Consider the following 25,836-nt stretch of genomic DNA (forward strand, 5'->3'; position numbering starts at 1 on the left):
ACTTTCCTCTCAGGAAACTGCCTGCAAAATTGATCTATATTAAAGCTTCATGTTCTGTCTGGCCTATTGGGCTGTTCAGTTGTCTGATTTGTTCAGAATGTCACTGTTATTGTGTTTGTGCGATTGCTATGTGTATGAAAATGCATGCTTACCTGTGATTGTGATATGCTTCTGTGTGTGTTTACTTGAATCTCGCTGAATTTATTCCACTCAATTTCATGTTCTTTGGCATCACAAATAAAAAAAAGAGGATGAAAAGCAACCATGTAATGAATTTTCTGTTACTAGAACCAGTTTTGAGTGTGCACAGACCCCATGAGGTATCCACAACATTGGCGTGTAGGTATTAGGTGAAGTAAATTCTGTTCCTATTTGTTTAAGTTTCCAGCAGTAGATATGCCTGAGTTTCTGATTTAATTTCAGACATACGTGAGTGTCTTTGAAATGCTGAAAGTTATAAATTCCAAGGATATAACAGTGTGCAGAAACACACCTATCAGGATGCAACTGTGGCTTAGTGATTAGCATTGCTGCCTCACAGCACCAGGGACCTAGGTTCAATTCCACCTTGGGTGACTCTCTGTGTTGAGTTTGCATATTCTCCCCATGTCTGTGTAGGTATGCTCTGGTTTCCTCTAACAATTTAAAGATCTGCAGCTTAGGTGGATTGACCATGCTAAATTGTTCAGGCCAGGTGAGTTAGCCATGAGAAATGCAGAGTTACAGGGAAAGGGTAGGTCTGGATGGGATGCTTTTTAGAGGGACAGTGCAGGCTGAATGGCCTGCTTTCACACTGTAAGGATTCTAACATCTGAACCTCAAGTCAGGGCAGTAATGGTAGTGGGTTTAATTATGTAAGTCTGTTTGCTATTGATGCTCAATTTATCTGATTATTTAAGCCTGAACTCAGAGTGAAAAGTAACCAAGCTGTAGAAAGAACAGTGGAGTGGATAAAACATGCTGCATAAAATTGATATACGCATAAGAACTATTGTTCTTTCTGCATACCTCTAACAAAAAAAAATCCACATTGCTTTTGTTAGTCAAAAAGCATAGAACATCGAACATCGAACATTACAGTGCAGTACAGGCCCTTCAGCCCTCGGTGTTGCACCCACCTGTGAAACCAATCTGAAGCCCATCTAACCTACGCTATTCCATTCTCATTCATATGCCTATCCAATGACTATTTAAATGCCCTTAATTTTGCCAAGTCTCCTATTATTGCATTTAGCCATTTACAACACTGTAGAGTTTAGAGGTCAGTTTCTCGAAATAGATTCATTCTTTTCATGTACTACCTATAATGATTGCAATGAGGTCAGCCAGGTGAAACTCATAGAATGTGAGTTCCCTGATTGGGGCTGTTAACCCTGTCCAATAAGGGAGCCCTGGCTGACAGATATAAACAGAAGCGTCGCCCTTCGATGTGAAGGGCACTGCTTGTCACTGGCCACTCAGGTATTTCCTTTCTTCCTGGTGGTGGAAACCGAATAAAGATTCGTACACCTTGTGTCTTTCACTGCGTCTCACATCTCCACACACGCAACATGGATGCTGGGGAAAAAAAAAAGCACTACCGCAGTTCGGCGAGAGTGTGGGGATTAAAATAAATAAATAAATAAATAAACAGGAGCGTCAAAGGTTCTGTTCATTCTGAGAGCCGGCTCTGAGGGAGCTGGCTCAGTGTCAAGGACTCTCCACAGTAAATAAAGGGTGACTTGGTGACAGCATACCGGCCTCAGTGGAGTTAATTCACGACTGACCATCATCTTACACAACTTGCTCTGCTTCTTGTCTTCAAATTAGAAATAAAAGAACTGCATTCGTAAAGCACCTTCCACATCCTCAGTCGTCCCAAAGCAAATAGGTGCTTTTTGAAATGAAGCAATGCAAGGCTCTGTGTTTTATCCAGGCCATGTGCTGGCTGAGAAATCATTTCATTACCATTGTGCTGTTATGAAATCAATTGATACTTAATATTGCTTTGAAGCGATGTGTTTTGAAAGAGTTGTGATAAACTGATCTATTAAAAGTTCTAGGTGGATCTGAACTTTTTTGGAAAAAAAAGTTGCTGAACTGCATGTGGGCATTGACATCCTTATTTTACATAGTTTCTTGGAAATCAGGTTACTTGTGATGATTGCTTGCTTTGTTAATGATCAAGGCTTGTTTGGATAGTGTAGGCATGGAGTGTATTTGATTTTTGTTTTGGAATTAGTTGGAATGCAGCCAGCTGAAGAGGAAGCAGCTTCCCATTCAGTTCTCCTGTTTCTGAACCACTTTTGCTGTGAAATCAGGTTGGAACCCAACTGCTCTTCACGAAGAATAACTGAAAGAACTTCTCAACATTATACGTCCTCAGTAAGATATGTCTACAAAGACCCTAGAGACAACTATATGTGATTAGTGACTTGCCTACATAGAACAAAAAGCTTTGTAACATTGTGTACCTTAACCTTTTACTGCAAAAATGATCACCATTAGCCACAAAAGTTTTTTTTTAATGAATGATGGACAGAGACTTTTTTTTACCGTTTCCTGAAGAGGTAAAAGAGATTTAGATTATCTGGAGAGATAGAAATTCAATTCCATATTCAGAATTGTTTGTGTTAATCGGGTCTGCATCTTGATTGAATGGCTTTCTTTCCAAATATCGGTCATTTTGTGTTCATTAAAGAAATCCCGGGAGACAAATCTTTGCATTCTGAGCCCATTCCAAAGCACATTTTTAATTATCCTTACTGGGAACTGGATCAAACAATTCAACATATGTTCTGACCTGTCAAATGGTGAGATTAGGAAAATAGCTTTGTACTCGCATCCCTGTCCTAACACTGGTCACATGGGTGTTCAGGTCTTGTGTAGGTTGTAGTAGGAGGGGAATAAGGAAATAATTGGGTAACAAGGTACTACTGTAATACAGTGGAAGAACTCTCGACATCCTGGGACACCGCCAGCGTGGACAACTGCCCCATAGTTTAAGAGATTGTCCCTTATTTTACCTTTCCTTGACCATTCAGTCAGTAATCTCTGGGCCAGCCTGTGGAAGATTGACTCTGTCAATCTTCTCTTCACATTTTGTTTGTCTTCTGACCACATGCCGTGTCTCCCCCGAAACATTCTTATTGTGACTAATACCCAAAATTGAACACAAAGACATCCAATTGGGCCGAAACTCAGGCATTGGCCTCCATTCCATTGGCAATCTGGAAGTGGCTGTGTAAGTGGTCGCTATTGTTGCTGCATGAATCTCCACCACAGCTCATCATGGTGTAAGCACCATCTGAGTTGTCGTCACCAGCTTCTTTCCTACTCGCATCTGCAGTCTGAAGCCAGACTTCCATGAGGATGGCAGGCAATTCCGGCCTCTAAACTACCTGGGACAATCCACTCACTGGAGCAACCAATCAGGGAAAGGTCATTCCCATAAGTAGAATGAAAGAAAATGAAGAGGACCTGTACCTCAACCACAGGCCAGTACTTTCCAGTGCTTGTTATTGATAGGGTCAATGATGACGTCTGGGTTCAAGACCCAACAGCTCCAGAGTTGTATGATAAAATCTCTAAACAGGTTGATTTAAGTATCTTCGCCCAGCCTGAGACCAGGAGGCCTTTTGCTGGATCCGGGAGTTCTGTCTACATGGTCTAGAATTGCATTGTCATTGGACATGAATGGGTCTGAGGAGAGGATTGGAGGCAGCTACAACAAAATGCTCTGTGATTGTCTACAGCATTGTCCCTTTGGTTCACAATATTTCCCTCATTTGGTCATGTTGTCTAAAGTTTGAATAGATGCTTCCTGCCCTTTACCGTGGTCGAATTAATGAAGGTCTTGCTTTCTCTGTGGCCTCAATAGTCTCTGAATGTTGTAATTCCATCAGAAGTTGTCTTCTTAAGCTTCCAATTTGCCCTGTTATCACTTTTTACTTCTGTCTTTGTGACGTTCCTTAGACTCATGGTGCACACCCATAGCTATGCTTAATCTGAGCTGCAAGTACTTACTTCTAGAATTCTCAGCCAGTAAACTGCACCTTTTTATTGCTACTTAAGAGCTTTTAACTTTACCGAACAAGTCTCCAGTGTCTAATCACTTTGGCTGAACCTTGATAAGAATCACTCCTACAGACCAACATCACCATGTATTCCATCTGCATGGAGTTTCTAACTCGCACTCACTGCTGCACATCTCTTACCAGGTCTGAAACATTTTCTATTGTTGATTGTAGATTCTGCCTTTTGTTGAATCTTACCTCGAGGTTTGCTTCTACAGGGCTCTTGAATATTCGGCTCTCACTGCTGCTGGTGTTTTGCTGGAGCAGCCTTTTTAAATCTGTAGATGAAATTCTGAAGATCTCCATGGGGTAGGGGCAGTGGGGCTGCCGAAAGTATGGTTCCGCACCATGGGCCAATCTGCAGTGGGAAGAGGGGAGGCTTCAATATAATCCACATTAAATGTGCCACATCATCCTGTGCACTGTGACCTGCAACAAGTAATGAGACAAGGTGCTGAATGCTGAGGATGGGTTGGCGTGGGGGTGGGGGGTGGTAGGGAAATAAGATTGGTCTTCAGAGAAGGAGGAGGACACTGGGGATGAGGAAGCTCTCCTTCTCCATGAGAGAGCTCAGCTGCATGCACATTACGAGCCAGACAGGAGCTGACTGATCTCCATTTCCACTCATGAGAGCTGGCTGTAGAAGACCATCATGGAGTGTTAGATCGTCACTGGCCAGGATGCCAGATCTGCAGCTTCTGTCTGCTTTGTGTCTGGCTGTAAATAAAAGCCCATGTTGGAATTTTCTGATTGTGAGTGTGATGCTGGACAATGACAAACTCCGGCTCTGTAGTGGGCACTTTGGTGGTGATTTAGGGAGGGTGCTTAGACAGGATGTAGCTAAGGACAGATAATCTGCGTGGCCCAGCGATTACACGGTGACTGAGGTGACAGTGTGGGCGATAGCATATCAGCCACGAGGGCTCTGTGCTGTGACCAGCCTGGCTTTATGGCTTTGTCCCATGACATTGCCGGTGAGAGGCAACACCAGATTGCCGACACTTGTCTGTGTGAACAGCAATCTGTTAAAGAGTACACTAGGGATGGGGCAAGAATCAGATGAGAGGAAAGAGAGTGGGCCAGGATAGGTAGTTAATGAGGCAGGTTTGGTAAACTATGACAAAAGAATCTTGCAAGGCCTCATGACAAAACTACTCTCCAAAAATCTCAACAGAACTGATACTAAGCCAAAAACTGTCAGATTTATCTTTATGTGGAACATCTTGAAGTTATTCCTTCTGCATCCAAAGCTGCCTCCCCCCGACCCAATTCCATGATTATATCAGACAGTGCTTAATGCATATCTCAGCATTAACGCTTTCACACCTGAACATCCTTATTTTCCTGGAAGTAACCAATTAGGAAGATGTTTCCAGAAGACCTGTCCAATTAACATAGAACATAGGACAAAGAACATTACAGCGCAGTGCAGACTCTCGACATTGCACCAACCTGTGAAACCAAACTGAAGCCCATCTAACCTGTACGATTCCATTATCATCCTTATGCCCATCCAATGACCATTTAAATGCCCTTAAAGTTGGTGACTCTACTACAGTTGCAGGCAGGGCATTCCATGCCGCTACCACTCTCTGAGTAAAGACACTACCTCTGCCATCTGTTCTGTATCTATCTTCCCTTAATTTAAAGCTATGTCAAGTTGTGCTGACCATCCCATCTGAGGAAAAAGGCTCCCACTGTCCACCCTATCAAATCTCTGATTATCTTATGTATCTCAATTAAGTCACCTCTCAACCTTCTTCTCTGTAACAAAAAAACAGCCTACGTCCCTCAGGCTTTCCTCACAAAACCTCCCCTCCATACCAGGCAACATCCCAGTAAATCTCCTCTGAACCCTTCCAAAGCTTCCACATCCTTCCTATAATGAGGTCACCAGAACTGTGGGCAATGCTCCAAATGTGGCCAGCTTTGTACAGCTGTAGCATGACCTCATGGCTTTGAAACACAATCCCTCTACCAATTAAGGATGGAAAACAATAGGAAGGCCCATAGCCATGACTGGGATTCCCACTGGAAGAAGGAGATGCTGCACAGGAAGGCGGGCGACCGTGAGAGCGCCTGAAGATGGTGGTGTCCCTGAACGAACTTTCAAGCTGTACAAGAGAAGGGAGGTTGAATGTCAGACCAGATCAGGGAGAAGGATATCCCCTGTACAGCTTCTGACTCCCACAGCTTCAGGCTGGGTGAGTGGGGAGGTGGTGGGGGGCATCTGGCATCAGGAAGATCCCAGCAGCATTTACCTACGTTACCCACTATTTGAGCCTAAAGTGACTCAAATCCAATAGTAGCAAACTGCAGGTGCTGGAACCCCAAAATAAAAACAGAAAATGCTCAAAGTGCTCAGCAGGTTTTGAGGGACAGCAGAGTGAGACAAGGACAGAAGGAAGGTCTGTGATTGGGTGGAAGACAAGAGAGATTTCAGGCTGTCATACCTGCTCCATTTCAATAATCACGGGAATGTTGCAGCACAGAGGGAGACCATTTGGCCCATTGTGTTTGGTTACCTTTTCATGGCTTTTCCCCATTTGCAACCCTAGGTACATCATCTATTTCTTAATTTCCTTTCTTGCCTGATTCCCATTGATCTTAGAACCTACTCTCCTGTCATTCATTCTCTCCTATCTTACACCATAACTCCTTTCCTGAAATACTTACTCTGTGAAGTAAGTGGTACATACTAGGGAGTCACCCCGACATGAGAATCTGTAATTGTCCTTGTGATCCTGTCCTGTTTAATGGTAATTCATCAATATTTGTTGTCTTCGTCTGTTCACCGATCTCTGTAATGGTGCTGGATTGCTTATGTCTGTGGCTGGAGCCAGAAAGTCAAATGACTAACTGCACACTCAGAGGCCTCCAAAAGATGTGAGTTCTTTGTAAACGCAGCACAAACAATATAAGTTCTGTAAATAAAATGTTTAGATTTTGAACTGCATCGCTCTGCGATATGGACGTAAAGCAGCTCCATCCAAACATACAAGTTCTCAGTTCTGCAGGACTGGGAAAATTCAGCTTATCATCTTCAACAACAAATTGTAGATCATAGTCTATAAATGAGACAGTAGGTTCCTAATCTGAGATAAGGGGCCCCATCACTTCTTCCATCTCTTGCCCCCACTCCCAATCTCCACTCCACACACTCCTACTCTTTGTGTGTATAGGTCATTCTGCTATAACATATGTTTTGGCAGCGCAAATTAGCTATAACACAATTGACAAATTGTGGATGTTGTTTGGATAATGCAAACTTTCTACTGAAAGGGAATATTTTCTATTAGCGATCTTCTACAGCAGTTTTGTCGATAGTGGCTTTCCATAGACTGATTTCCTATATCATGAGGTCACAGAGGAGCATAATTGTCACGTTATAGCAGTCCGACCTGCCTTCACTTTCAAACTGACTGTATTGTGTGAGAAATCAGCAGCTTTTACAATATTGGCAGGAAGGAGACATCTTTGATATGGAACTAAATTGCAGAGAAAAGAAAATTGATTCAATTGGACGTCATCAGTTAAATAACTCTGAGCTGGTGTGGGGAAAGTCCTTTTGTATTAGTGTGGAATTGAAAGAGCTAATCCAAGCAGGAACCAGTAATCAAGATCAGAGTGGCTGTTTCTCCCTGGCTGTCGGATACAGATCCATTGCCAATGATCGAGTAGCTGTGCATGTAAAGTATGGCTTGACAATAGCAGAGAACTTCTCAGGATTCCCAGCCCATTGCTCTTCATATCCTTTCACTTGTGTCAGGTCAATCCCCGTTTAACTCTCTGGCTGCCCATATAGATTCCCAGCTTTCACGAGGTGTGCTTGCTAGCAGACTGTCTGTGTGATTGAGTCTCTGTGGGGTTGTTGTCCTTACACACATATGTTGTCTGGAACCTTGCATCCATGTGACTGCTCTGAGAGGCTCTGCTGTGTTTATTGCTGTATATTTAACAAAGCATTTTACAGCCTGAGAGGTCACGGCGCTTTGTATCTGTGTTTCATGTAGCATTAACATTCTTGCAGATTGTCACACCAGAATTGGCAGGAACTTTTCAGTTTGTTGAACTCCAGCATCATACATTTGACAAACCAAAGCGAGTTGAGTCTCTGTTGTTTCTGTTGATTTTTCTGTTATCCCCCAACTTATTTAAAATTTCCAGCACTGCAATTGCTTCTGCTGTTTCTTTTGGGGTATGTTTCCCCTTCCCATACACATACACAGCATGGAATCTGTCCAAAAATAGCAGCATTATTCCTTGCTGTCAGGTTTAGTGGATTGATACTCTCTTCCAACTTGGTCTGTCAGGGAGAAGGTACAGAAGGTTGAACACACATTTAACAAATTCAAGAACAGCTTCTTCCCTGTTGTTATTAGACTGCTGAATGGACCTCTCTAATTTCAAATCTAATGTTGACCTAGCTTTTGTGCATCTACTATCCAGTCATCATCTTGTATGCCTCACTCTGTCCAAGCACCCTATGATCTGTATGTCTTTGTTTGTTATGATCTACCTTTACTGCTCACAACACAAAACTTTTCACTGTACTTACATACATGTGACAACAATAAATCAAATCAAATCAAATCAAATGACAGATCTTGATTTCAGCCAATACGAACCTGAGATTAAACTTAGCAACTCGCTCCATTTGGTCCCAGGAAAGATGTGGCAAATGTATTTCTTCCAATGGTCAACCTTAGCACAAGTACATTTGAGGATTTAAAAAGTAATTTTCTACTGTAACTCAATCTGCAAAGATAGCATTTGGAGTGTGGTCCTTCTTACAATTAGGTATCCACACTTTTCTCTTCACAGATGGCTCTTGTGTATTTCCAATATAATCTGCCCTTGATTCCGACTTTCCACGACTTACAATTCCCAATTCTTTAAACTTTCTATGATAGTATCATTGGTGACCTGCCTATCAGGGGCTGACACACACTGCCGATCCTGTGTTTGAGTTCATCAAGAGTAGAAAGAATGCCTCTGGTTAGTTCCATTTCGTTTCTCACTATTATAACATGGTGATAGGTTGCAGATTTAGTCTTGCCCCTTCGCTGATTCATACATGTGCCATCTGCCTGCCAGCCTGAGTGCCTAATCTTTGTTAGTGAGCCCATCGCAGCCGAGTCCAATTCTGCTTCTTGTATGACAGCCACACACTTTCTGTCAGGGGTCAGACAGTGATCAGGAAAAGGAACCTTTCTAACGGACGGTAGGGACCAGGAGGAAAAATCACAGTCTCCCAAACTCAAGCCAATAATGTTGGGATTGCTCAGCAGGTCAATCATTGTAGAGAGGAATAGATTTACACTTCAGAGACAAAGACCTATCTCAGAATTCGGATTTATTTTATTGGTGGGTTGATCTGCTTAACCAGGCTGGTTTGCCCTGGGGTTACTAGTGGCTGGAAGAGACAGTTCCCCTAGTAATTGGCAGCAGCGTACACCCCCCCCCAACCCCCCACTTCCACACCACCCCCAACCCTTACTCCTTTCAACTTCATTTATAAGAAGCTTTTGCCAGGTAATAGAGGATTAATTTCATACTGTATAAGACTGCAGGTGCTGAATGGGGACCATCTGAATCTGTATCTAACCTGCTGTGTTTGGCTGAATCTCACACATTCACTGATTTAGTCATTTTGCTCTCACAGACGTCCAGCACATCAAGAGGAGGGACATCGTTTTGAAACGAGAGCTGGGTGAAGGAGCTTTCGGGAAAGTTTTCTTGGCCGAATGTTACAATTTGAGCCCAACCAAGGACAAGATGCTGGTGGCAGTTAAGGTGAGTGTATCATCTGCGCTGAAGATGACATTGAATTCTCCTGCTCATTGTAAAATCCTGTCATTGTTTGTTGCAGAATAGCTTTTAATCCTCATTGTACTTGGCTATCCAAGTGCTGAATATGAACTGGTTAGCTTGATGACTTAAGCTAAGATCTAATATCAAACTCTGGTCAAATCTCCAGAGCAGAATGGGGGGCCAGAGCCTGGGGCAATTCGACTCTGCAGTGGTGGGAGGTTGACGGTCTATGGACTGCAAACAGCTTTGGCTGTAGGTCCTGGCCTCGCCTTATTTGACCAGAGTTGGATAACTTACCTCAGCCGCTTGAAGTCAGAGAGATTCACCCAGAAGGACCCAATACTAGCACGATCTGTGTCACCTCAAGTAGCACTAGTGTCCATTGAATGCACTGTCTATTCATCTGATAAGATGGAATCCTCTGCTAGCTCCTTGGTGTGACCTTTTGAAAGATGCAACTACCACTTTGAAGGACTCGGCTTTTGGCATGCTTGCATTGAGGATAGGAGTTGGGATGTCTTGTTATGGTAAGGCCACATTTGGAGTACTGCATGCTATCCTGGTTGCCCTACTATAGAAAAGATATTATTAAGCTATAAAGAGTGCATAAAAATTTACAAGGATGCTACTTGGACTGAATTATAAGGAGAAGCATGATCAGCTAGGACTCTTTCCCTGGAGAGTAAGAGACCAAGGTGGGGGGGGGCATTTAGTCATTTACAAATTCATGAGAAACATAGATAGCCAATGGCTTTCCCCATGGTAGCTGAAGTCTAAAACTAGAAGGCACAGGTTTAAAGTGAGAAGGGAAAGATACAAAAGGGTCCAGAGAGCAATTTTTTCACACAAAGGGTGGTGAGTGTCTGGAGTGTCTGGAGTGAGCTGCCAGAGGTACTGGTGGGGGGGAGTACAATTTTGTCGTTTAACAATTTGGAATGGTACATGGATGGGATAGGTCTAGAGGGATATGGTCCAAACGCAGGTAAATGGGACTAGATTAATTGTGAAAACTGAGTGGCATGTACAAGTTCAGCCAAAGGGCCTGTTTCCATGCTGTAAACCTCTGTGACTCTATAACGTGTGGACTGATATTGGGAGAAGTTTATTCATGGCATTTATATCCTCCTACCTTTCACTTTAAGCAAGCATGTCCTGAAATTTCTTTGTGTAAGGCTGTTTAAATTATATCATTGCATTTTGAGAACTTCGCCAAAACCTATTTAGAGCACCACCCAATAGAGAAGGTGGCCATTTTGTCCGTACTGCCTTTGCTTGCTCCTTGGAGAAGCTATGCAATTAAACCCACTCCTGTGATCTTTTTCCTGGCCCTGCAATTGATTCCTTTTCAAACAAATATCTGGTGCACTTCTGAAAAGTAGTATTGAATCTGCCACTAACATCATTCCATGCAGTGCACCCAGTACACATTGCATCAAAAGAAAAATTATTTATCCCATCTTGAGTGAATTTGCAAACTGTCTTTAATCAGTGTCCTGACTATTCTTTCAAGCAGCTGAAAATGTATTGCTGGAAAAGTGCAGCAGGTCAGGCAGCATCCAAGGAACAGGAGAATCGACGTTTCGGGCATAAGCCCTTCTTCTGGAAGGGCTTATGCCCGAAACGTCGATTCTCCTGTTCTTTAGATGCTGCCTGACCTGCTGTGCTTTTCCAGCAACACATTTTCAGCTCTGATCTCCAGCATCTGCAGTCCTCACTTTCTCCTATTCTATCAAGCACGCTGAGTCTGAGCATCAATATTAAATCTCCTCTTTCCTTCCTGCATTCTAATGTGAACAATCCCAACGTCCACAATCTCTTCATAGCTCAAGTTCCTCAATGTCAGTTTCATTCTAACAAAACCTCTGTTGCTCCCTTTCCAAAGCCTCGATATCCTTTCTGAAGTGTGCGGCTCAGATTGGACACGGTACACCCGCTGAGGCCCACACACTGGTTACAATGGTTTACATAGCATCCTTGCTCAAGGATGATCATGCCAGTGTAACTGTGACCCTCCTCCCTCTGCAGACTCTGAAAGACGCCACCGTCTCAGCACGGAAAGACTTCCAACGAGAAGCCGAGCTCCTGACCAATCTTCGGCATGAGCACATTGTGAAATTCTATGGTGTCTGTGTTGATGGCGATCCCCTCATCATGGTTTTTGAATACATGAAGAATGGAGACTTGAACAAGTTCCTGAGGTAAGTGCATTATCCACAAGTTGTTAGAGCTACAATGATGCATGACAAATAAAAGATAGGAAAGTATAGCTTCAGGCAATTTTGAGAGTCGCTAATTTAAGTCTTGTGTTCCATTTAAATTCTTAATTGTAAGATTCAAGATTAGATAATGGGTTTTAATTTAATTGCAAAATATACAGATGGAACTAGGTACCATAATAATTTCATTGATGTAAATGTAATTTGGATGTCTCTGACCAGAGATTTAACTGTTTTTCCATGACTAATTTGCTGAGCATTTTCATTGCATGTATGAGACTCTTACATATGAATGGAGAATGGTTTTTATTCCAAGTGTCTGACTGACATGGTTCCCACAATGAGGGATAATCGAGTAATGTAAACTAAATAAAAGTCTTAACATTCATCCAACACGTACTTTGTCCAACAGGCTCATAGTGCAGTCAGTTTATAATCTCTATCCAGTTATATTGTGGTCAGTTTACAGTCACTGCCTAGTAATCTTTGTTGTTTCTCTTTGTTCATTCAAGGGGTGAGGGTGCCGCTGAATAGGCAACATTTATTACCCATCCCTATTTGCCCAGAGGGTAGTTAAGAGTCAACCACATTGCTGTGAGTCTGAAGTGACATGGAAGCTGACCAAGTAAGGAAGGCAGTTTCCTTCCCTAAAGGACATGAATGAACCAGATGGGTTTTTCTGACAATCAGCAATGCATTCATGGTCATCATTAGACTCTTAGTTCCAGATATTTATTGAATTCAAATTCCACTATCTGCTGCAGCAGGATTCAAACACCCCCAAATAATATTTGGGTCTTTGGGTTAACAGTCAAGCAATAATACCACGAGACATTGCCTCCCAGTTTTGAGTCAGTTTGCAGTCACTGTTGTTGTTGTGGTCAGTCTACGGTCACTGTCCAGTCATCTTGTGGTCAATTTAGGGTCAGTTCATACTTACTGTCCAGTCAGTTTATGATCAGTAAAAAAGTATGAGAACTGTGACAGAAGTTGTCATTCTGCTAAGGATTCGAATCAGCAGACATCGCTGGCTAGCACAAAGTGTCAAAGATTTGAGTTTAAATCGACAAAAATCAACATTTGTGTGGCAATGTGTTTGTCCAAAATCCTCCTATTCCTGCAAAGAGGAAGAATGATATCTCAGGGCCTTCATTTTGTGCCCACCCCCCAGCTTCGCTCAGCACGTTAGCTTCCACATGCACTGCTTGTTGAGACCATGGTAATTATATTGGAATCTAATCAAAGTGATAGGGCGCCATCAGTCCAAATACCTGATATGCCCCATTTAAAATTGTTTTTTATTCATTCATGGCATGAGGGCGTTACTGGATGGGCCAGCATTTATTGCCCATCCCTCGTTGCCCAGAGGGCAGTTGAGAGTCAACCATATTGCTCTGGAGTCACATGTAGTCCAGACTAGGTAAGGGTGGCAGTTTCCTTCCCTAAAGGACTTTAGTGAACCAGATGGGCTTTTCTGAACAATCAATTCATGGTCATCGTTAGATGATTGATTCCAGATATTTATTGAACAAATTCCACCATCTGCTGTGGCAGGATTTGAACCCAGGTCCCTAGAATATTACCTGGGCCTCTGATTAACAGTCCAGCAAGAATACCACGAGGCCATTGTCTCCTCTGTGGGCTGTCTTAGCTGCACAATGGATAACAACACTAAATCTTCAACCAGCAGAGGCGGCATGTGCTAAGTGTGGTGCTACCCTTTTTATTTACTTTTCATTGTGCGTAAGGAATTAAAAATCCTCTAACCTCTGTGCCTGTGATTGTATCAGGAACACCACGCACGTACATCTCAGAATTGAATTTGAACACCCAATGTAAGCAACTGAGGAAATTGGTTTAAAAATAGGGGCAAAATTGGAACATTGTACATTTTGCATAAAGCAGCAGAGCCGAGTAATTTAATTTCTGCTTGCATTGAATGTTAAATTTGTTTGCGGTGCAGCTAAGCATAAATATCAACTAAATTTTCCCTAACACTTATTATGTCTTTACTGTGGGTTTGATGAAGTTTGACAGCAACTACAGAGTGTCTCAGCACCAACATCTGCTCAGCAAGGAAATGTTCCAGGAGTACGTTACTTCATTTTATGTTTACATTTATTTTCATTTTATTATGGCATGGTTTTCATCTGCTGTATTGGAATGCACTGGAGGAGATTTACCATCGTTGAGGTGCTGCATTGTGAATGTGTTCAGCTGTGTATTATAGAGTCATAGAGTCATAGAGATGTACAGCATGGAAACAAACCCTTCGGTCCAACCCGTCCATGCCGACCAGATATCCCAACCCAATCTAGTCCCACCTGCCAGCACCCGGCCCATATCCCTCCAAACCCTTCCTATCAGGGAAAACAGCCCCAGCCTGTTCAGCCTCTCCTTATAGCTCAAATCCTCCAACCCTGGCAACATCCTTGTAAATCTTTTCTGAACACTTTCAAGTTTCACATCATCCTTCCAATGGGGAAAAGTTGTTGGTTATCTGTGCTTCTGATGATTTTATAGATCTCTATAAGGTCACCTCTCAGTCTCTCACACTCCATGGAAAAAAGTCCCAGCCTATCCAGCCTCTCCTTACCACACAAACCTTCCAGTCCAGGTAGCATCCTGGTAAATCTCTTTTGCATTCTTTCTAGTTTAACAATGTCCTTTCAATACTCGGGTGACCAGAACTGCATGCTGTACTTCAAATGTGGCCTGTTGTTTCCAATGCTCAGGAATTGTCAGGAAAATAATTTTTGCAATAGAATGTAATTTGCAGTGCTCTCCACTTATCGGGCCAGATGATCAGTATCATGGAAATTAATGGCATTCAGGGGAACAATTAAGTGATTTTATTTAATTTCTAAGAAATGCAAATAAATTAAGGAACTAAACATGGATGGCAGATGGATTTTAATATTGATAAATGTGAGATAATCAACACTGAAATAGCTAAATTCTTCTTAGACTGATAAACAGTGGACCTGAGATCATACCCATCAGCCAGTGTACCCTAAAGTGGATCTAGACAAGCATCAGAATAGCAAATGCTAATTAACTCCACGTCACCGGATCCACGCTGAACATAAAGTGGATCTTTTACATAACAACAACTCATTTTTTATGGTGTCATTCATGGAATAAAATATACTAGGACACTTCACCAGGAGTTCTATTGGACAAAATTTGACACCAGGCCACATTTGGTTTATTAGTTCAGATGACCAAGAGTTTGGTCAAAGAGGTAGATTTTAAGATGTGTCTTAAAGGAGGAAAAGGATGTAGAGATGTGGGGTGAGAATTTCCGAGCTTCAGGATTTCAGCTCACTGGCACCTGCAGCAATCGGAATGTGGTTAAGACTGCTTCTGAATCCAGATTGAAAGGGACAAAGAAGGTTCTGAGGGTTGCAAAGCTGAAAGAGGTTGCAGAGTTAGGGAGAGGTGAGAACAGGGAGGGATTTGAAAACAGGTATGAAAGTTTTAAAGTTAGTGTCGCTTAATCAGAAGCTAATGCAGATCAGTGAGTGGGGACTCGGGGTGAACTGGATGTGATGCAGCTTAGGAGATAGGTAGCACTCTCTTGAAGGATACTAAGCCTATGGAAAGTGCAATGATTATCCAGGGAGCTTCCATATGTCAAGTGTATTTTTCAGCAGTCTCAGGTTCAGCAGCTCATCTCTCCATTAGATAATCTATGTGGTTGACCCTTGGGGGACAGGGATACACTCTCATGATCTGGCTAATGACTTCAGTGAGGAATCTCCCAACAGAGGCACTAGTGAGGCACAGTTGGAGTCAGTTGTAGCCTGGACTGCTAGCTCAGAGCTAGCCATCAGTGGAGTCAGCGGGAGGTTCGATTGCCTTGGTCTGCAGCCATCCTTCAGTAAGTCCCAGCAAGGCTCCACTGGGCTGTCAATGGTGGTCTGTGCTCGGCAAAACATGGTGCTGTAGGGAGGACTGAAGCTGATGGCACCAATGGAAGACGAGAAGGTGCAGCCAAGTGCAACTGCTGGGGCCTGCTTGACAATATAATGATGTCCCAATCCCAGCATACTTCACCCGAGAGGTCTGCTCACAGCATTGAATCCTTCTTACGGCGATCCCTGTGAGTGCTGCTGGGATCTCTGTGGTTCGAAAAGCTTCAGTGATGAATTGGTCACATCTACCGGCCCACTCTCCAGCATTCACTTTTTGGTGAAGAATCCAAAGTGGGCTATGGGAATGAGAAACCATAAAGCGCACAAATTAGACAGTCAAGTTCACCAGGTGGAGATGGATACTGCACATGCTGAAATGAGGCTGGGAGCGAGGGGGAGTTGAATGTTGGAGTTGATTGATGTGGGTGTCCTGGAGATGTTCTCTGAAGCGCTCTGCGAGAAGGTGTCCAGTCTCCCCAATGTAGAGGAGATCGCTTTGGGAGCAACGGATACAATAAATGACACGTGTGGAGGTGCAGATGAAACCTTGATGGATGTGGAAGGCTTCTTTGGGGACTTGGATGGAGGTAAGGGGGGAGGTGTGGGCAGGGATTTTGCAATTCCTGTGGTGGCAAGGGAAGGTGCCGGGAGGGGAGGGTGGGTTGTTGGGGGCGTGGACCTGACCAGGTAGTCACGGAGGGAACAGTCTTTGTGGAAAGCGGGTAGGGGTGGGATGGGAAATATATCTCTGGTGGTGGGGTCCATTTGAAGGTGGCGGAAATGTCAGCTGATGATGCGATTTATGTGGAGGTTGGTGCAGTGGAAGGTGAGGACCAGGGGGGTTCTGTCTTTGTTGCAGTTGGAGAGCAGAGGTGCGGGACGTGGATGAGATGCATTGGAGGGCATCTTCAACCAAGTGGGAGGGAAAATTGCGGTCTTTAAAGAAGGAGGTCGTCTGGTGTGTTCCATGGTGGAGCTTGTCCTGGAAGCAGATGCAGCAGAGGCGGAGGAATTGGGAATGCGGGATAGCATTTTTGCAGGAGGTAGGGTGGGAGGAGGTGTAATCCAGGTAGCTGTGAGAGTCAGTGGGTTTGTCAGAGGAAAGTCTGCAGCTGTGCTATGTCTGGCATTCCTCGAGGCATAACAGATGTTGAGAGCTTGGCACGGGTGGTTCTTAAAACAAGCTGATCCAAATTTGTAAAAAAATGTCAGTGTTGAGTCGGTCAGGTGAACCTAGGTTCAGGGTGGAATGTGTTCAACCTCTTCATGGGAGCACGAGGTGGCACCAATGCAGTCATCAATGTAGCAGAGGAAAAAGCGAGGAGTGGTATTGGTGTAACTGCGGAAGATGGACTGTTCTGCTGAGCCCAATATTAATGCTCTCATGCTGAAACCTACCACTATCCGCTTTCCACAAAGACTGTTCCCTCCGTGACTACCTGGTCAGGTCCACGCCACCTAACAACCCACCCTACCCTTCCGGCACCTTCTCCTGCCATTGCAGGAATTGCAAAATCCATGCCCACACCTCCCCCCTCTCACCTCTATCAAAGTTTCACTTGCACTTCCACCAATGTAATTTCTTGTATCCGTTGCTCCTGATGTGGCCTCCTCTACATTAGAGAGACTGGACACCTTCTTGCAGAGCACTTCAGAGAACACCTCTGGGACACCCGCACCAATCAGCCCCACTGCCCCGTGGCCAAACATTTCAATTCCCCACCCGCTCTGCCGAGGACATGCAGGTCCTGGGCTTCCTCCATCATCACTACCTCACCACCTGACGCCTGAAGGAAGAACGCCTCATCTTCCGCCTCAGGACTCTCAAACTCCAGTGCATCAATGTGGACATCACCAGTTTCCTGATATCCCCTCCCCCCACAATTCCAACATTCCAGCTCAGCACTACCATCATGACCTGTCCTACCTGTCAATCTTCCTTCCCACCTATCTGCTCCACACTCCTCTCTGGCCTATCAACTTTGCCCCCATTTCCAACCACCTATTGCAGTCTCAGCTACCTTCTCCCCAGCCCCACCCCCCTTCCCATTTATCTCTCTATCCCCACGGCTCCCAGCCTCATTCCCGATGAAGGGCTTGTGCCCAAAACATCGATTTTCCTGCTCCTCGGATGCTGCCTGACCTGCTGTGCTTTTCCAGCACCACTCTAATTGCAGCAAGGATATAGATAAGATGCCACCTTTGTAACTTTGATATCAATCTTTTCTCTCCCAATGTCAGTCCTTAGTTTCTGGATGTAAATCTTTTGTCCTCCTGATGCTGGTCCTCTGTTTTCCAATAAGAACCCTCAGTGTCACTGCTGTTAATCTCCTGTTTCCCTGATGTCTCTGACTCCAGATATTGATATCACATCCTTCATAATTCATGAAAGTGACTTAGAGATCATCGGTAGAAAGAATTTAGAGTTTTGCAAAGATGAAGCTTTGAAATAGGAACACCAAGGACTCAAAAAAGTTGTAAAATCAGCTGATTCAATATTAATGCTTTTGTGCTGAAACCCTCAAGCAATGTTTACAAGTGCGGATGCTGCATCCATATTTCCTATGTTGTACAGGGATGCTCAGTCTGACTGACAGGGTTGGGAAGGGGGACTATTCAGAATGGGACAAAAAAAATGATGAATACAGCAAGTAGCAAATCAGCTTCCAGTGCCCCAGGCAGACCCAGTTCATCTTGATTGGTGAGCAACTTTGAACAACATTTTAATAACGATCTCAGAAATACTGAAGGGCTGCAGCATGAAAGCTATGAAGAAGTGAAATAACTTCTGTAATCATGATTACTTTCATTGAGAAGGACAAGGGCAACAGATACATGGGAACACCACCATTTGCAAATTCGCCTCCAAGCCACTCACCACCCAAACTTGGAAATATATCGTCACTCCTTCACTGTCACTTGGTCAAATTTCTGAAATTCTCTCCTGAAGGGCATTGTGGGTCTACCTCCAGCAGGTGGACTGCAGTGGTTCAAGAAGGTAGCTCACCCCCATCTTCTCAAGGGCAACTAGGGATCGGCAATAAATGCTGGCCCAGCCAGTGATGTCCATTTTCCACGAGGGAGTATGAAAAAAATTGGTCCAGTTCACTCAAAGAATTGTTAGTGAATTCTTTCCTGTGCAGTTTTATCTAATAAAGCTATGCTTTCTGTTCATGGTGAAAGCACTTTTGCACACATATATAATAACTCAACTACCTATAAGCTTTGTAATTGCTTATATATATATGGGCACCTGAGAATGTTTTAATTTACTCAGGCTTGCATAGAATTACATACAAGCAATCTGGAAACACAGAGAGACTCATGCTCCCTCCTGTTTGTGTATGACAGAGAGCTGTGAACACAGTCCAGTCCATCACACAAACCAGCCCCATCCATTGATTCCATCTATACTTCCCACTGCATCAGAAAAGAACCAACATAATGAAACACTGTGGAAGAAAGTGAGGACTACAAATGCTGGAGATCAGAGTTGAGAGTGTGGTGCTGGAAAAGCACAGTGGGTCATGCAGCATCCGAGGAGCAGGAGAATCAACATTTTAGGCATAAGTCCTTCATCAGCAAAGACTCTTCCATCCTCCTCCATCAGGCAGAAGATATAAAAGTTTGAATACATGTACAAATAGATTCAAGAACAACTTCTCCTCCATTGTTATCAGACTTCTGAATGGACCTCTCAAATCTTAATTCTGATCTCTCTCTCTCTCTCTCTCTCTGCACCTTCTCTGTGGCTGTAACACTGTATTCTGCACATTGTTCTGCTACTCCAATGCACTTTGTATGGTACAATCTGCCTGTATAACACGCAAAACAACACTTTTCACTGTATCTCAGTATATGTGGCAATAATCAATCAATCAGTGAAGAAGTTTTATGTAATGTTGTCATCTTATGCATCTCCTCTCATGATGAAGGATTCTTAGATTCAGATTGACACAGATGAATATGGAACTGGCACTCAAGTTGCTGGTGTTCGGAAGAAGGTCTGTGCTACGTCTGGCATTCCTCGAGGCATGACAGATGTTGAGAGCTTGGCACAGGTGGTTCTTAAACCAAGCTGATCCAAATTTCAATACTGGGATCTACGGTGGGCCAGTTGGCTGCAGTGTTCTCACAAGAGGTGTGTGAGCAAGGTTTGTGAGGCTTTTTTTCAGGGTGGCCTTCTATCATTTGTACTCTCAGTCCTGATACCGCTTGTTCTGTAACAGTTCCACAAAGAAGATCTACTCAGCTATTCTATTGCCATTAATATGGGAGCCATGGCTTGGCAATTTAAATTGAATTTTCTGGAGGACCGTCTCCACACTGTTGAGCCCAGCATAATAGACAAGGATGTCATTTTTAATTTTGTCTTGTCACCCAATTCTCTTAATGGACAGCAGGTGCCTTTGGTGGAAAAGCAGACCCAGGATGCATGCACTGACAGGTTAGTGTGTATACTTAAATAGACATCCATGTGCTCATTCAGTCACACAATCACACTTATAAACACTCACATCCACAGTAATAGACATGCACTTTCACATATAAACACCTGCATACAGGTACACAATAACAGGTTCACATTCACACACTCTCACGTTCAGACATGCTCACACTCACGCACATTCTAACACTCATGAACACTCAATCACGCTCACACACATACTTTCTCACTCACACACATGCACAATCTCACATACACACTCTCTCATGCACACACACACACACTCACTCACGCACATACACATATACAAATGCACATGCACACATACAAGTACACATGTGCCCTTGCAAACACACAAGCATATGCGCACACACACATGCACACATGCACGCACACAAGCGCGCACACACACGCGCACACACACAGTCACGTACACTTAAGCACAACTCTGGGAGAATTTTCTGGAGGGATCGGGGTTCTTGTTTGCCTCCTGCTGAGTGACTCTTATTGCTTCCTCTGGCCATTCTGGTTAGGATCAGGTGCTCCTTAGACATTTAAGTGACCACCAGAAAGCCTTCTTTCCGACCAATGACCCCAGGAGTAGAAATGCCTCCCACTGCTCTTTTGCTCACCTGCAGGTCTAGGGAGTCAGTGAATGCTGTCAGAGTGAAATGTAGTGGAGGCCCAGAATCAAGCAATGAGGCAGGCCAGAGGTGAGTGGTGGTGAAAGGGGCTCTGCTGAGTGAGGATAGTGGAGGAGGGAAGATGATAGCAAGGGCTCTCAACTGAAGCCTCCTTTCTTCTTGCCAAAGCTGGGCCACTGGATCTGGTACTGAGTGCCTTTGAATGGGAGAAGTCCATATTCCCCCACCACAAGGAACCCCTATAGGGTCATTAATTGCTCATTTAGGAGTTTTAATTAATGGTGCAGCAGGAGACCTGGCCACAGACCTTCATGCCCCAACTCCTTGTTGGAGAGGGAAAGATGGCAGAGTGCCTCCTGCCTGATTAATTGCCCTCCCTATTTCCCAACATTCCATCAGAGTATATACAAGTCCATGCACATTGTCTCTTTTCCATTTCCACGTTTACAAATACACTTATACCCACAGAATGTGTCAATTATGCCTCGACAAACCTCTGGAACCACTCCAAGGCCAATACATCTTTCCTAAGACATGGAGCCCGGAATTGCTCACAATACTCTAAATGTTGTCTGACCAGAGCCTTATAAAGTCTCAGAAGTATTTCCCTGCTTTTATATTCTAGTCCTTTTGAAATAAACATTATATTTGCCTTTCTAACTACCAATTTAACCTACAAGTAAACCTTCAGAAAATCCTGGATTAGGACTCCTAAGAACTTTTGCACTTCAGATTTCTGAATTTTCTCCCCATTTAGAAAATAGCCCATGCCTCTATTCTCCCTACCAAAATACATGACCTCACACGTTCACATATTGTATTCCACGTGCCACTTCTTTGCACCCCCACCCCCAAATCTCTCTAATCCTTCTGCAGCCTCCCCATCTCCTCCATACTCCCTGTCCCACACTGATCTTCATACCGTCTGCAAACTTAGCCAGAATGCCCTCAGTTCCTTCATCTAGATCATGAATATTTAAAGTGAAAACTTGTGGTCCCAACACTGAGCCTTGTGGAACACCACTTATCACCGGCTGCCACCCTGAGAAGGACCCTTTTATCCCCACTCTCTGCTTTCTGCCAGACAGCTAGGCTTCTGTCCCTGCTAGTACCTTGATTCTGACACCATGAGCCCTTACCTTATGCAGCAGCCTCCTATGTGGCATCTTATCAAAGGCCTTCTGTAATTCCAAATAGATAATATCCATTGGCTCTCCTTGGTCTAACCTGCTCATTACCACCTCAAAGAATTCCAACAGATTTGTGAGGCATGCTGACTTTGCACTTCCAAGTATTCAGAAACGTCATCCTTCAAAATAGATTTCAGGATCCTACCCACAACCGGGGTCAGACTAATCGGCCTTTAATTTCATGTCTTTTGCTTCACTTCCTTCTTGAACAGAGGGTCACGTTAGTGATTTTCCAATCCTCTGGGACCCTTCCTGGCTCCAGTGATTCCTAAAAGATCACCACGAACACCTCCACTAACTCTTCAACTATTTCCTTCAGAACTCTGGGGTGTAGTCCATCTGATCCAAATGATTTATCCACTATCAGACCTTTCAGTTTTTTTAGCACCTTCTCCTTGGTGATGGCTACCATACTTGCCTCTGCCCCCCAAACTGTCTTGAATTTTTGGGATGCTACTCATGTCTTCCACCATGCAGATTGACGCTTCAGTTTCCCTGCCATTTCCTTGTTCCCCGTTACTACTTCTCCAGCATCACTTTCCATGGCCTAATGTCCACGTTTTGCCTTTCTTTTGCCCTTTATATATCTAAACCCTTATAATCTTGCTTTATATTACTGGCTAGACTACCCTCATATTTAATCTTCTCACTCCTTATTTATTTCTTCATTGTCTTCTGTTGATCTTTGTAATCTTCCTGATCCTCTGGCCTCCCACTGCCTTTCACGACATTATATGCTTTCTCTTTTACTTCGATACTTTTCCTGACTTCTCTGGTCAGCCATGGTTGCCTCCTCCTCCATATGCCATGTTTCTTTCTCCTTGAGATGAATTTTTGCTGTGTTGCCTGAATTATTCCCAGAAACTCCTGCCATCACTGTTCCACTATCTTTCCTGCTCAGCTCCTCTCCCAGTCAATTTTGGTCAGCTCTTCACTCATGCCTCTGTAGTTGTCTTTATTCAATTGTAATACTGTTACATCTGATTCCACCTTGTCCCTGTCAAATTTCAGAGTAAATTCTATCATGTTATCATCATTGCCTCCTAAGTGTTCCTTTACTTTAAGCTCCCTGATTAAGTCTGCCTCATTGCACAACACTAAATCCAGTATTGCCTGTTCCTTAGTGGGTTCCACCACAAGCTGCTCCAAAAAACCATTTCACAGACATTCCACAAGTGGATCCCTTTCTTGCAATCCACTACCAACCTGATTTTCCCAGTCCACCTGCATATTGAAATCCCCCATGATCACTATAAACTTGCATTTCTTACACACTTTTTCTATCTCCTGGTGTATCTTGTGCCCCAGCTCCTGACTATTGTTTGGAGGCATGTATATAACTCCCATTATGGCTTGTTGACCTTTGCGGTTCCTCAACTCTACCCTATAGACCTGCATTTCCAATGGCTAATCCACATTGACTGTACATCCCTGGACATATTGGCAATTTAACATGGCCAATCCATCTAACCTGCACATCTTTGGACTGTGGGAAGAAACCAGAGCACCCGGTGATACAAGGAGAATGTGTAAACTCTACCCAAGGCTGGAATCAAACCTGGGTCCATGGCATTGTAAGGCAGCAGTGCTAACCACTGAGCCACCATGTTGTTTGTGTTCTTTCCTTTCCTAGTTCCTTGACCAAGCTTCTAGTCATCCTTTCTGACATCTCTTTGTGGGATCGATTTCAAGCTTTATTTAATAACGATCCAATGAAATCCCTTGGAATATTTTGCTATATTAAAACCACAATATAAATATCAGCCTTTGTGGTTGTATGGAACACTGGTTTGCTGAATTCTTTCAAGAAAGAGTTGGACTTCTTTGTAGATGCAGCAGAGATCACTTTTTGGAAGAGGTATAAGAGTCATGTCTGATTAATGAGGGTCAGAATGTTAGACAACATTTGATTGCCTAAGTGGCAAGGTTGGGGGGGGGGATGCAGAATTTTCCAGATTTCTCCCCTCAGTTGAGTGGGTTGAGAGGGTTTTCAGTCCTTCCCAGGGGATTCCATGGGGTGGGCGGGCTGCAGAGTGGTTATATTTATAACTGTGAATGCAGGTTTCGTGTAGCCAGTGGGTCTTACTCGGTTTGTCATTTCTCATATGTTTGTGCGCTCCTCAGTTTGAAGCAGCTACCAGCAGCTATCACTATGAAGCACTCCACTCTTTGTTACTGTCAGGAGTATCTTCTGTCACTGCTACTGGAGAATAGATTGTTAGCATTTCAGAAAAGAGGTTGGAATTAATTAGTCATGTCTGCCCTGTGTCTTAACTACAGTCTCCAGTCTTCATTCTGAAATCCTTAATACCCTTGCCCTACAAAAATCTATTGATCTCATTTTTGATCTCCTTTTTCAATGACTGGATTCCTGATTTCCATTCCCTTTGGTTGTGAAGACATTGCCTTTGACCCCCCACTCCCCAAACAGCCTCACTCTAACTTCAAGGTTCTGTTTCTTTGCTCTGAACTCTCCAGCAAAAGAGAGTTTCTCTCTGCCTACTCCGTCAAATTTTCTAATCTTGGTAGACACCTCAAGGACATCACACATTCTGTATTCTGTATTCAAAAGGAATGCAAGCCTAGTTAATGCAGCCTGTCCTTAGAATTTAACTGCGTGAGCCATGGTATCATTCTGCTGAATCCGTGTTGCAATCCTCCAAAGTCTTTCTGAGCTATAGTGCCCGCCAAGTGGGATTGTGGTGTGCCCTTTATATGATCTAACTTCCACATTGTATTCATTGAAATAAACAGCATAATTCAATGGGCCTTTTAAGTTAAATTTTGGTCCTGTCCTCGAGTTTTTAGTTATTATTAGGAAAATTGTACAAAAAAGTGGCTCCCAGTGTGAAATGACTGAAAAGTGTGTGTCAGAATTCACATTAACACCTATTCTTACGGTCACTGAGGAATAAGGTAATGATTATATTTAAAATTTAACCAGAGACTCAGGGCTGGAATTAATTAGTGTGCGGAGGCAGTTTGAGCTATTACAGAGAGGCATGTAAACAGTTGGTGATTTTACAACAAAGATGCAGTTCCATGCTGTCTATTTATTGCAATTGTCATAAAAATTATGATAGATCAACAGAAAAGAGATTAAGAAAGGAACCATAACAAGGATTTTCAATTACAGAGTGTTTAATTGCCACAAAAAATGCTGGAATTAATGATGCGTTATGCTATTTCAATTCTTGTAGTACAATTGAAGTCCCTTAATGATCATTCCCTGATTATCACAGTGATCACAATTGGCATTGACTTGGAGATGCCGGTGTTGGACTGGGGTGTACAAAGTTAAAAACAAAGTTAACAATTGGCATTGGTTTGTCTAATCAGGGGGTTAATTTGGTGCAGGGGGGTGTGTGGGGAGCAAAGTTTCCGAGTAACTTATTGACTGAAAGGAGCTTGCAGCAGTATGTGGATAGAGTGGAGATAAAGGACTATTTGGATTGTTATTTGGAGACCTGGCATGGACCTTATCAACTAAATGGTCTCCTTCTATGTCATTATGACTTTGTGAGTCTAAACATCACTCAAACTGACTTCAGGG

At 43.5% G+C, this 25,836-nt stretch overlaps 1 protein-coding gene across 1 annotated transcript in view; it reads left to right on the forward strand.

Moving 5' to 3' along the window:
• The window catches only part of LOC122540954 (NT-3 growth factor receptor-like), a 741,002-nt gene that overhangs the window by 652,662 nt on the left and 62,504 nt on the right, over positions 1-25,836 (forward strand). Inside the window, exons 13-14 of the mRNA XM_043677305.1 lie at positions 9,721-9,851; positions 11,895-12,067. Of these exons, the coding sequence (XP_043533240.1) occupies positions 9,721-9,851; positions 11,895-12,067 (304 nt within the window). The remainder of the gene's footprint in view (positions 1-9,720; positions 9,852-11,894; positions 12,068-25,836) is intronic.

Source organism: Chiloscyllium plagiosum, chromosome 36 (genome assembly GCF_004010195.1).
Source record: "Chiloscyllium plagiosum isolate BGI_BamShark_2017 chromosome 36, ASM401019v2, whole genome shotgun sequence".
In the NCBI taxonomy this organism is placed as follows: domain Eukaryota; kingdom Metazoa; phylum Chordata; class Chondrichthyes; order Orectolobiformes; family Hemiscylliidae; genus Chiloscyllium; species Chiloscyllium plagiosum.